Source organism: Exophiala spinifera, assembly GCF_000836115.1.
Source record: "Exophiala spinifera strain CBS 89968 unplaced genomic scaffold supercont1.5, whole genome shotgun sequence".
NCBI classification, from domain to species: domain Eukaryota; kingdom Fungi; phylum Ascomycota; class Eurotiomycetes; order Chaetothyriales; family Herpotrichiellaceae; genus Exophiala; species Exophiala spinifera.
In genome coordinates, this window is record NW_015622517.1 from 2,757,715 (window position 1) to 2,768,914 (window position 11,200).

An 11,200-nucleotide genomic window follows, 5' to 3' on the forward strand; every position below is an offset into this window, starting at 1 on the left:
TTTCCTTTTTTCGAAAGAGACCGTGTTCCCTGCCTGGTGCAGGACGAATAGGTCGAGGCGACGGGCAGTCAGAGCATCTCTACACCCATTCCGGAGACCAAAGAAGCACCACCGTATTAATATCGCAGTATGGGTACAGACCGCATGGGCAGCCAACCCAGGTTTATGGGAGCATCATTACGGAGGTTATGTCTTAGCACCGTAGGAGAACTGACAATGTTGCGACTAGAGGATGCTAACACCGCATGGCAGTTGACGATACAATTTTCTGTCTTTATCCTGGTATGCAGCCATCGCAGGATCGCGATCCTCGCAACGACGAGCCCAGCTAACAGGATTGAAACGCAGCTTCTTCACTATTCTCGAGTCATGCCGACGCCAGACGGGCACCGTTATCTTCCCTCCACGGCTGTCTTCCTCGTCGAAGTTCTGAAACTTGTCTTTTGTCTTACCGTGTCCCTTTACGAGATCTCCCTGTCGGTCCCTCAAACCACGACAGCAACTTCACTCTTGCGAACACTTGCCAACGCCATATTTGGAGGCGATTCTTGGAAGCTTGCAATTCCGGCAAGCCTGTACACGCTGGCAAACAGTCTACAATACGTTGGGATTTCCAACCTCGATGCGGCCACATTCCACGTCACATATCAATTCAAAATCTTTGTTACAGCGGTCTTCAGTGTCATGATCCTGCGAAAATCTCTCTCGGCAAGGCAATGGGTATCACTCGTCCTCTTGATGATTGGAGTGGGAATAGTGTCATGGCCACAAGAATCCACCACTTCACTGGCCTCGAATCATCATGCTCGAGTCTATGTGCCGAGGTCTTCGAACCCTTTACGAGAACATTTCAAGGTTGCAGGACACGGTTCCCACCTCAATAAGAGATCCGCTACATACGAGGGAATTGAAGAAGACGAGCTTGCTCTTGATTCGCCAGGCATGGACGCCTCCGCAGGATTACTTGCTGTCCTCGGCGTATGCATTACTTCGGGCCTTGCTGGCGTTTATTTTGAAAAGGTCATGAAGGAGTCTCCCAAGGCCACCTCCATCTGGATTCGTAATGTCCAGCTGTCTGTCTACTCTCTTTTCCCCGCTTTCTTCATCGGCATCATTTTCCTGGATGGCGAAACTGTCGCCAAATATGGATTCTTCGTCGGCTACAATTCGGTTGTTGTAGCGTCTATCCTCATACAAACAATCGGCGCCGTCCTGGCGGCTTTTGCGATCTTTTACGCCGACAACATTGCCAAAAATTTCGCTTTGAGCATTAGCATGGTTCTCAGTAGTTTAGCGAGTTTTGTCTTCTTTGATAACTCCTTGACAAGCCACGTATGTAGCAGCGACCTCGATCAGTTTTCTTCTGCTGACAAGTATTCAGTTTCTATTAGGGGCATCCATCGTCCTCGTCTCTACCATCTTATATAATACGGAGGAAGCTCGCCTCCACTCCTCTCCGCCGCCGTCAATCAAGATATACAGCGATGAGAAGTCAGAACAGGGTGATACGCTGGACATGAATGATATGTCCATCCAGATACCAAAAACACCCCTCAGCCAGGAGGAGACTGCGATGGCGACATCACGTCCGGGTTCTCCTAATCGGAAGAAGCGTAAGAATGAGTCTGCTAGTTATTTCCCAAAGTACGATGATTGAAACAATGTCTCCGATGACAATGACTTGACGAGTGAGGCGGAGGATTTCCAGGATACCCACAGATGACCAACATGGATGCTGAATGGTACTTGAGGAGGCTGTATTAATACTACAACTTTATACCAAGCATGACAGACTCAGAATCCTCACAAAATCAAACCACAATGGCAGTCTCGAGGTATCAATATGGTCACGTGCGGTCCTTATGGCACTTTGTACCTGCGCTGAACAATTGACCTGCACCTTCCCTGTCCATAGGTACATATCTATCTGACCTGCTCGAATTGCTAAGATGCCATTTTCTGTCCTCTGTCTGCTGCGATATATGCCTTGGCCACCGCACAGAGTCTAGCAAGGAACGGAAAACCTGGGCTCATGAATTCTACGAGGCATACACAGGCCACTTGTCAACCCCCTTCCTCTGGTGCCAGTGGCCGCAATCCTGCTCCAGACTCACTGCTTCAGGCACTTACGAGGAGCACTGGTCCTGTCTTGGCTTCTCATGACGACCTCGACGACTTTGGTGAGGACAAGATATGCTGTGTAGAACCAGACTTACCTTTGACAGATTTGCACCTTTTAGAAGGAATCAGTGATGTTCCGCCGAATCATCGCAGCTCGGATTTCTCAGGCGCTCACATATCATGGCCGTTGCATACCCCAAAAATGAACACAGGCAGTGCTGGACCAGCCAGCATGTCTTCTGAGGTCAAACGGTGCCCCGTGAACATACATAACCGACACGACCGCGCTCCTGCGCTTCACCCTTTGAGCTCTCCAACCGTTCCTGTTCTGACCAGTCCAACAATGCGCATGTTGCAACATCGTCAACACATAAAGTTCGCGAAGGCGGAGAGCACGAATTATTTGTTAGAGCAGTCCTTTGCTGGCGATGATCTAATTCACAAGGTGACCTCTTCTGATCAGTTCTCGTCGACACCTATCATTCAGGGGATACAGCTGATTGCTACGACAACTCTGCCTGATCGACTACGCTCGGTCTTCAAGTTTGAGTGGTTCAATGCAGTTCAATCAAAATGTTTCGCAAGTGCTTTCGGTACTGATGATAACCTAGTGGTATCCTCTCCTACCGGCAGTGGGAAGACTGTCCTCATGGAGCTTGCGATATGCAGGCTAATTGCAGCGTCTGCCGGGAGCGATTTCAAGGTTGTCTACCAAGCTCCAACAAAAGCCCTTTGCTCTGAAAGATATCGCGACTGGCAGTCCAAATTTGGCCATCTCAACTTGCACTGTACTGAATTGACGGGTGACACCGATTCTAAGCATTTGAACAACGTGCAGAGTGCAAACATCATCATCACCACTCCCGAAAAATGGGACAGTGTGACCCGCAAATGGAAAGACCACGCCAGACTGATCCAATTAGTGAAACTGTTCCTCGTGGATGAAGTACACATTCTCAAAGAAAACCGTGGCGCCACCCTAGAGGCGGTCGTGTCTCGAATGAAGTCGATCGGTGCCAAAATCAGATTCGTGGCGCTCTCTGCTACAGTTCCGAACTCCGAAGACATCGCCACATGGCTTGGGCGAAATTCAACTTTACAACACATCCCAGCGCTGAGGGAGGTTTTCGGTGAAAGCTTCCGGCCGGTCCAGTTGAAGAAATATGTCTATGGGTTCGAAGCGAGAGGGAATGACTTCGCATTTGAGTCAATGCTCACACAGCAGTAAGTGAAAAGAGGGCATCGCCCTTTTGCCACCTAGCAGCGATGACGTTGTGTGCTGTTCGAGGCGCTGATGTTGGACAGACTACCAAACATAATTGCGCGCCACGGACTTGGGAAACCGGTGATGATTTTTTGCCCAACCCGGAATGCATCTACGATGACTGCTAAGAAGCTGGCTAATATCTGGACAACCTCAACCACGTCTCAACGATTGTGGAAAGGCCCAACAAGGGCGCTAACATTCACGTCTCAGGATCTCAAAGGCATGTACCCTACATTGTTTCCGGATTCCCGACAGACAGTAACACTCCGCAGTCACATCTGCTGCAGGTGTAGCATTTCACCATGGAGGCCTGGCGCAGGCTGACCGCCGAGCTGTCGAGCAAGCTTTCCTAGACGGTCAGATTAGCGTCATCTGCAGCACCTCCACACTCGCCGTCGGTGTTAATCTTCCCTGCTATCTAGTCATCCTCAAGGGAACAACAACCTGGACTGACAATGGTGTCCAAGAATATGCTGATCTAGAAGTGATGCAAATGCTTGGAAGAGCCGGCCGACCGCAATTCGGAACTTCTGCTTGTGCAGTCATATTGACAAGAAAGGGAAAAGTTCAAAAATATGAGAAAATGGTGTCAGGAGAAGGCATTCTTGAGAGTTGTCTGCACCAGAACCTGATCGAACATCTCAACGCCGAGATTGGGCTCGGGACTGTGTATGACTTGTCCACAGCAAAGGCGTGGCTTGCGAGCACATTTTTGTACGTCCGCATGAAGAAAAACCCTTCCCATTATCGTTTCAAAGAGGGAGTCGACACAGATCTCGAGGATGATCTGTTGGGACAGCTGGAACAGTTGTGCGGCAAAGATATTGCATTACTCAAGAATGCCGGCCTCGTTAACGAACAGGCTCAACTTATATCAACTGAATACGGACAGACCATGGCACGATACTATATAAATTTTGACACAATGAAGTCGTTCATTGCCCTGCCTCCCAAGGCTAAGATGTCTGAAATTGTATGTGAGATGAACTGTGATGTGTTTTAAGGCTGGCTGACCCTCTTGCAGTTGTCGACCTTAGCTCAAGCCCGGGAATTTCGTGAGGTTCGCATGATGGCAGGAGAAAAGTCGTTTTATAAAGAGATCAACAAAGCACCCGAGATCAAGTTCCCTGTCAAGGTGGATGTGGCACTCCAGGCTCATAAGGTGTCACTGTTGATTCAGGCAGAACTGGGCAACGTCTTGATTCCGGACAACGACAATTTCAGAAAGCACCATCAGCAGCACCGGATTGACAAATCGATAGTTTTCAGCCATGCGAATCGCCTCACCCGATGCATCATTGATTGTCAGATTCATTTGAAAGACTCGGTATCCACGAGAAATGCTCTTGAACTGGGCCGGAGCCTTGCCGCCCACGTTTGGGACAACACCGCGAGCCAATTGAGACAACTGGAAGGCCTTGGGGAAGTTTCCGTGCGCAAACTTGCTTCGGCTTCCATCAACAGCGTCGACACTCTACTCAATACGGAGCCCTCTCGTATTGAGCTCGTTCTAGGGAAGAATCCTCCGTTCGGTCGCGACCTTCTCAAGAAGCTCGAAAGCTTCCCGAACTTACGAGTGTGCATTAAGGAGACAGGTAGAGATTTGAAGCGTGGCTCTGGTGGAACAATCAAATTTGTTGCCGAGATAGGCTTTCTCAATGACACTCCACCACTGGTGTACAAAAAAAAAGATGTCCATATCTGTTTACTAGTGGAGACCTCGGATGGCACACTGATAGATTTCCGAAGATTCGGCGCAAAGAATTTGCGTGAAGGACAGGAGGTGTTCTTATCAGCAGTGCTGACCAGGCCTACGAGCAGTATCAATTGCTATGTGATGTGCGATGAAATTGCAGGAACGGTCAAGTACGCTGAATTGCGACTGATGGGCATACCTAATTCGATTTTTCCCTGGCAACAAAGATCTTTGTCTGGAATCGCCAACAATGCCATGGAACAAACCAAGGAGAGACAGAACGAAGAGTTTGACGACGGTGGCATCGATGATCACGATCTTCTTGCTATAGAAACGAAGGAGCATGAGATTGCAGGTGTGAAGGACATTGACGAAATACTCCGAGAAGAAGTCGACAACAGCAGCAGGTCCAATGGGGCACAAGGCCCTTTGGAATTTGCGCACAGATTGAGCTATGAAGATGAGAATCGTGGCAACACGTCATCCTACAGAAAGCCAGTCCAGCTTCCTAACGGACGGTGGACATGTCAGCATGACTGTAACCAGCATCACAGGGACTGCAAACATAAGTGCTGCAAAGAAGGAGTGGAAAAACCTAAGCGTCGCCCAAAGGCTTCAGAAAAAAGGCAGATGAAGATTACGGGTTTGCAGCATATCAAACGAGAATCTGAACCTGACAGGACTCGTGGAAGTCCTCTCGAGCAGATTTGCGATCCCAAGACAAAGGCCAATCCCAACATCGGAGGCAACAGCTCAATACAGGTCAATGAACATATCAACAAGAAATTGAAACTGTCGGCACAAGATCAGGGTGATCGACCCCTGAGAGAAATTGACAGGATCCGAAGCCAGCCTAACAGTGGCCATTTTCACGCAATAGAGACATCGAATGGTCTGCAACAAGGGCTTGATGACCTCGACGATGATTTAATATTCTCAGACGGCCTCCCTGATATTTTCCCGATTGAGAGCGCTGTCAAGGGAACAGGTCCTCATGATCGGAACATCACTAATACAGTCCCAGAGATAAAACCCCCGAGCTGTGGTCAGGATGATCTTCCAGGCATCCTAGACTCCGAGGTCGGCTTTTGTGGTTTTGAGCCCTCACTCCGGAATGCTGCTACAAGTGATGCTTATGGTCCTAGTGGAGCCGTCTTCATCACCGGTTTCAGTGGCAGTCCCGTCGAACGATTGGCATGCAGCGACGTTAGTGTGGCACCAGATGATGAGCTATTTGCGCCGTTCCAAGAAACAACAAGTCCCCGGACAGGAAGGGAAAGATCACCATTGCCGGAGTCTGGTGGATTGAGCGTAGCTCCTCCACTGGAAAACTTGGATCAAACTTCGAGGGACATGTCGGACGAGGAAGCTAGCTACCTTCGCGATCAAATACTGGAGCAAACACAGAGTAGCGTGTATGAGGAGGAGGAGAAAAAGAAATGGGAAGGCATCGACCAATGGCTGTACGATGAGTTTCATGCATATGTCGAGATTGTTGAGTAAGGGGCAACCTATGTGCAGCAAGATTGTGGTGAAGGTATGTGAACGAATTTAGACGAGTATGGGAGCCAGTGGATGTCATGAGCCCGGTGTGATGGGTCAATCTGACACTTAGATTTGTACACTTGAGTTCACAACAGAGACCAGCAGATGGCTGTGTTGACCTGGGTCACGTCACTCAACGTCTAGAGTCATTTCTTCATTGCCTTAGGATCCGCTAATTGGAACGTGATAATATCGAAATTAACCTTTGGGAACAATGGTGAGTGGTCAGGACGGGGACGGATAAAAGAACTTCTCCAGATCCAATTCCGTCCACATCACCCTCCACATGGGCTTAGCACCAAGCTTCTCCATGACTCGTCGACTCGACAAGTTAGATTGTGAAACGTCGGCATGGGCCCATCTTCGGCCTGTTGTGTCTTCCTCGTCCTCGTGGTTGAGATCCGATGCCTGTCTTTGGTGTTGACGCCGAATCAACTCTCGAGTCACACACGCAGCTAGACCCAAACCACGGTGGTCGGGTTCGGTGTGCAGACTGGATACGCTCGCGTCTTTGCCCAAGAAGCCCCACGCGACAGGGTCGGGGCCGCTGGACATGTGCAGGACGCCTACGTTGACGTACTGTGACAGTGTGGACAGCGTGCGAGGGATGGACGACCTGTCCAGCACCGTCTGCAGATGCGTCGGGAGGAGGGTGGTGAAGGTATAGCCTTGAGGGAGACGGAACGGTGTGGCAGCAGTAGCAGCAGACTCAGTGGCCGTAATAGGATTATCGGGCGTAAAGACGTACTTGAGGTACCCTGGGTCCATCCTCGCTCGGACGTGGTCGGGGAGATACCGCCATAGTTTATCGCTGACGGTGCCGAAGAGGATCTTGGTGCGCGAGTATGGCGTCGTCAGCGTCTTCCCCGTCCGCAGGAGCGTGAGCCATTCGCCCGATGGCGTCGTGGGCATGGTCGGGATCAAGCTCGTGTATATGTATTTGAAGAGCGAGGTCACCAGGGCTTCATGGATAGGGTCATATTCGCCGCCACCGCCGGTGGTGGTGGTGGTGTTCTCCCTCTCAACATGCGTGTGCGCGTCCGTTTGCGCCTGTGTGGGCGCGGGCGTGTAAGTGTGCTGCTGCTGCCGCTGCTGTGATGGATGTTCCCAGCTCGCAAACACCCAGACTTGGGTTTGGCCGTAGTGTACTAGATCTATGTGCGCGGCTAACCATGGTGGTGGTGCAGCGGCCGAGGTCGTGGTATCTTGTAGCCACGTGTCGCTCACACCAACGGTATGACGGTGTGTGCTGGGTCTGGGGCCTCCTGGTGATGGTGCAGCTGTGTCTTTGGCCGCCGGGTTGTAGACGGCGACGAATATCCTGGATGTTTCGGAGACGGGATGTGCAAGATGGAACTTGATCCTCTCCACCAGAGGGATCGAGTACGGTAGCAAAGATTCCAACTTCTTCTGTAGGGCCGGGATCTGCGACGAGGTGACGGGGCCGCTTTTGACGTCCTGGTTCTGGTCGTGACTCGTGATATCCTCCATGGACTCGTATTGGTGGATCTCGAGAAACTATTGGCAGATATCGTACGTGGCTTTCCTCTGAAAATAGAACTTTTGGGACCGTACGAGACCAAGGTTGAAATGGGGGAGGTGAATATCAAGACGAAGAAGAGTACAATGTATCTGATACCCTTCAGAAAATTTTACGGCATAGGTCACCTTGGTCCTGGATGAAGTTTCTGAGTCACAAGGCGTACAGCCCATGGTAGCATCGTGTGTGTACGGGTACGTGATACGGGGCACGTAGTTTTGTTCGGTCGCAAACCTTATATAAGCTGTTTTGTCCTTGATCCGCGCTGTGAACATGTGTTTCAGCAGAAGCACTTTTGTCCAGCCTCACCAGCCGTGAATTAATTCTCAATCCCTCACCCTCAACTAGGCCCCCAATCGCTCGTCCTTACCCCCGGGTGGAAGAGACTAGGCTCGTAACTGCAGACGCAGACGTCTGCTTGGTTCTGCCACACGCTCCCAGAATGCGCCTCCAAGTAAACAAGGCTGGTCGAGCAGGGTCGAGCAGGGTCCCTTAGGGTCCCTTTACGACCAGGGATAGCATGCACACAGCCGCCCTATAACGCCATCACAATGAGGCTGGATTCGGTCCTTGAGTACGGAGGACCTGAAGAGCTGTCACCTTCTCCCTCCTCTTCGATAACTTATCTCTCATTACGGATGCCCATAAACATAAGGAACAGTCCAAACAACCTCTCAATATCCCGTTATGCGTACGTCTCCAGCAAACTAGAGCATTTGATGCTGTTACTGATTTTGATTCAGACAAGTTCCGACGTGAGGCTAAACATGCGGCTTGGTACTCCGATGATGGCCCTCGCAGGAACCCTTTTGGTAGATGGAGGCCCCCTGACAGGGCAAATACTCTGCAAAGTGTGTCCCCGGGCAGTGCTGCACCTCTCAGAATCGTACAGACAGACCACTCGAACCACTATCGACGTTCCAGCGGACAGTCGCATGCGATCTTGCCCGCAAGTGAAAGGCCGTCGCACGGCATTGCACCCTCCACTCTAGAGGCCTCTCACACCGAGGCTGAAATTCAGAGGACATCAAGTCCCGAACACTACTTTTCCGAGCACGAAGAGCGCACTGACAATCCAGCAAACCCTGAAACTCCCGCAGTCCAAGAGATTGACCCCGAGAAGCCAGGGGTCCGAGAGTCTCCTTCCCCTTCGTCAAAGGTAGAGAATCAGGATGAGGAGGGCGGTGGTGAACCTTCAACGGACATTCTGCACCCTCGCAGGGCCGCTCAAAAACTCAATCCGGACTCGCAGCTCCAAAAAGAGGCCGACAAAGAAAAAGAAAGCGACCACCATAACGGACGTGAAGAGGCTGTCCAAGTATTTTCCACTTGGTCACAGATCCGCGCGACCGTGTTCGGTTCTTGGATCAACGTGCTGTTCTTGTTGGTCCCGGTCGGCTTCGCGCTCAATTATGCCAACGTGGATGCGGCAGCTGTCTTCGCCATCAACTTTGTCGCCATCATCCCGTCCACGCTGATGATATCTTTCGCGGTCGACCAGATCACTTTCCGCTTGGGAGAGCTACAAGGAGCATTGCTCAGTATAACATTCAGGTTGGTAATTACCTTTACGTCCCTCATCGCTACCTTGCAATCACCTACCTGGCCAGGGAACACGAAACAACAACCGTGTGTGATCCCAAGGAGCAGAATGCTGACGATAAGGTAATAGCAACGCTACGCAGCTGATCTCCTCGGTACTCCTCCTGAAGCACAAGCAGATGACGATCCTCAAGACGTCGCTCCTCGGAAGCATCATCTCGAACTTGCTGTTCATGACCGGCCTGTGCTTTTTCTTTGGAGGCATCAACCGCATCGAGCAGACCTTCAACGTCACCGTCGCGCAGACTGTCAGCATGATGCTCCTGCTCGCAGTCATCAGTCTGGTCGTGCCCACGGCGTCACGCCTCATGGTAGCTGGCATCACAGACCACGACATCGTCGTCCAGTCTCGGGGCACGTCGATCATGATCCTGGTTTCGTACGCGCTGTACCTTCTTTTCCAACTGAAGATGCACAGGCGCCTGTTCGACAAGCCCAGCGAGAGGCCGCGCAAAGTAGCCATTAAAAAGTCGACGCGCGTGGTCGTGCCCGACAAGTTGCGCCCATCGCCACCGGTCGCCGCTGCCCGCCGCGAACAGATCGAGGACTCCCCGGAGGATGAGTACCGTGAAGAAGAAGACGGCGGCGGCAACGACGACGACGACGACGACGACGACGTGGAAGCGGAGGAGGAAGAGACCCCCGTATTGTCCTTTCTCGCCGCTTTTGTGACCCTGATCGTCTCGACTGTCCTGGTCGCCTTCAACGCCGACTTCGCCATAGGCAGCGTCCAGAAGATGGTGCGGCAGGCCGGCGTCTCCCAGACGTTTGTCGGCTTCGTCATCTTCCCCCTCCTTTCCAACGATCCGGAATCCATCTTCCTCGCCGCCAGGAACAAGCTCTACCTCAGCATCTCGCTCACCCTCGACAAGTGCATGCAGGTCGCGCTGCTCATCGTGCCCCTGCTGGTCATGATCGCCTGGGCCATGGCCAACGAGGAAATGACGCTGGACTTTGACGGGTTTCCGGTCGTCGTCTCCTTTGCTTTTGTCATCGTCGTGGCCTACGTCGTGCAGGAAGGGAAGTCGAATTGGCTCACGGGCGCCCTGCTGGTGAAGGTCTATGTCATTGTCGCCTTGGCCACGTATTGTGTCCGTTGATGATTATACCTGCCCCTGAAGGGGCACCTGCGTGCCCACCTACCCGGGTAATAGACAGTAATAAATAAGGCATATCTATCTCTGCACGTTGGGATTGCAGTGGCCAGAAGACATCTCCGCCTCTGTAGATGGGTAGTGAGTGACAATCGGGACATAACTCTACCTTGTCCAACCACAGCTAGCTACTGACACTCCCCTGAGAGGGTTTCAATTGTACCCAGTGACTCTATTACCTGAGGTATGTATCTAGGATGAGTCGCAAGAGTAACTCCGTTTCTATACAGCACAAGGCCATATGGTCTACTCTTTATAGATTACGTACAGAACCC

The 11,200-nt window shown here is 51.5% G+C and overlaps 3 protein-coding genes across 3 annotated transcripts; 2 read left to right on the forward strand and 1 right to left on the reverse strand.

The window, feature by feature from the left end:
- Nucleotides 1-216: 216 nt before the first annotated feature.
- PV08_07566 (uncharacterized protein) lies at nt 217-6,587 on the forward strand (the record flags this gene model as incomplete). Its single annotated transcript, XM_016381895.1, has 7 exons — nt 217-282; nt 349-1,332; nt 1,382-1,613; nt 2,010-3,345; nt 3,599-3,612; nt 3,661-4,361; nt 4,413-6,587. 7 exons carry the CDS (start codon nt 217-219, stop codon nt 6,585-6,587), a joined length of 5,508 nt encoding a protein of 1,835 aa, XP_016234997.1.
- Nucleotides 6,588-6,854: 267 nt separating this feature from the next.
- Nucleotides 6,855-8,120, reverse strand: PV08_07567 (uncharacterized protein; the record flags this gene model as incomplete). Its single annotated transcript, XM_016381896.1, has 1 exon — nt 6,855-8,120. One exon carries the CDS (start codon nt 8,118-8,120, stop codon nt 6,855-6,857), a length of 1,266 nt encoding a protein of 421 aa, XP_016234998.1.
- Nucleotides 8,121-8,856: 736 nt separating this feature from the next.
- PV08_07568 (calcium/proton exchanger) lies at nt 8,857-10,871 on the forward strand (the record flags this gene model as incomplete). The annotated part of the gene is made up of 3 exons (XM_016381897.1): nt 8,857-8,860; nt 8,913-9,723; nt 9,842-10,871. The coding sequence occupies 3 exons, from the start codon at nt 8,857-8,859 to the stop codon at nt 10,869-10,871; spliced, it is 1,845 nt and encodes a 614-aa protein (XP_016234999.1).
- Nucleotides 10,872-11,200: the final 329 nt, after the last annotated feature.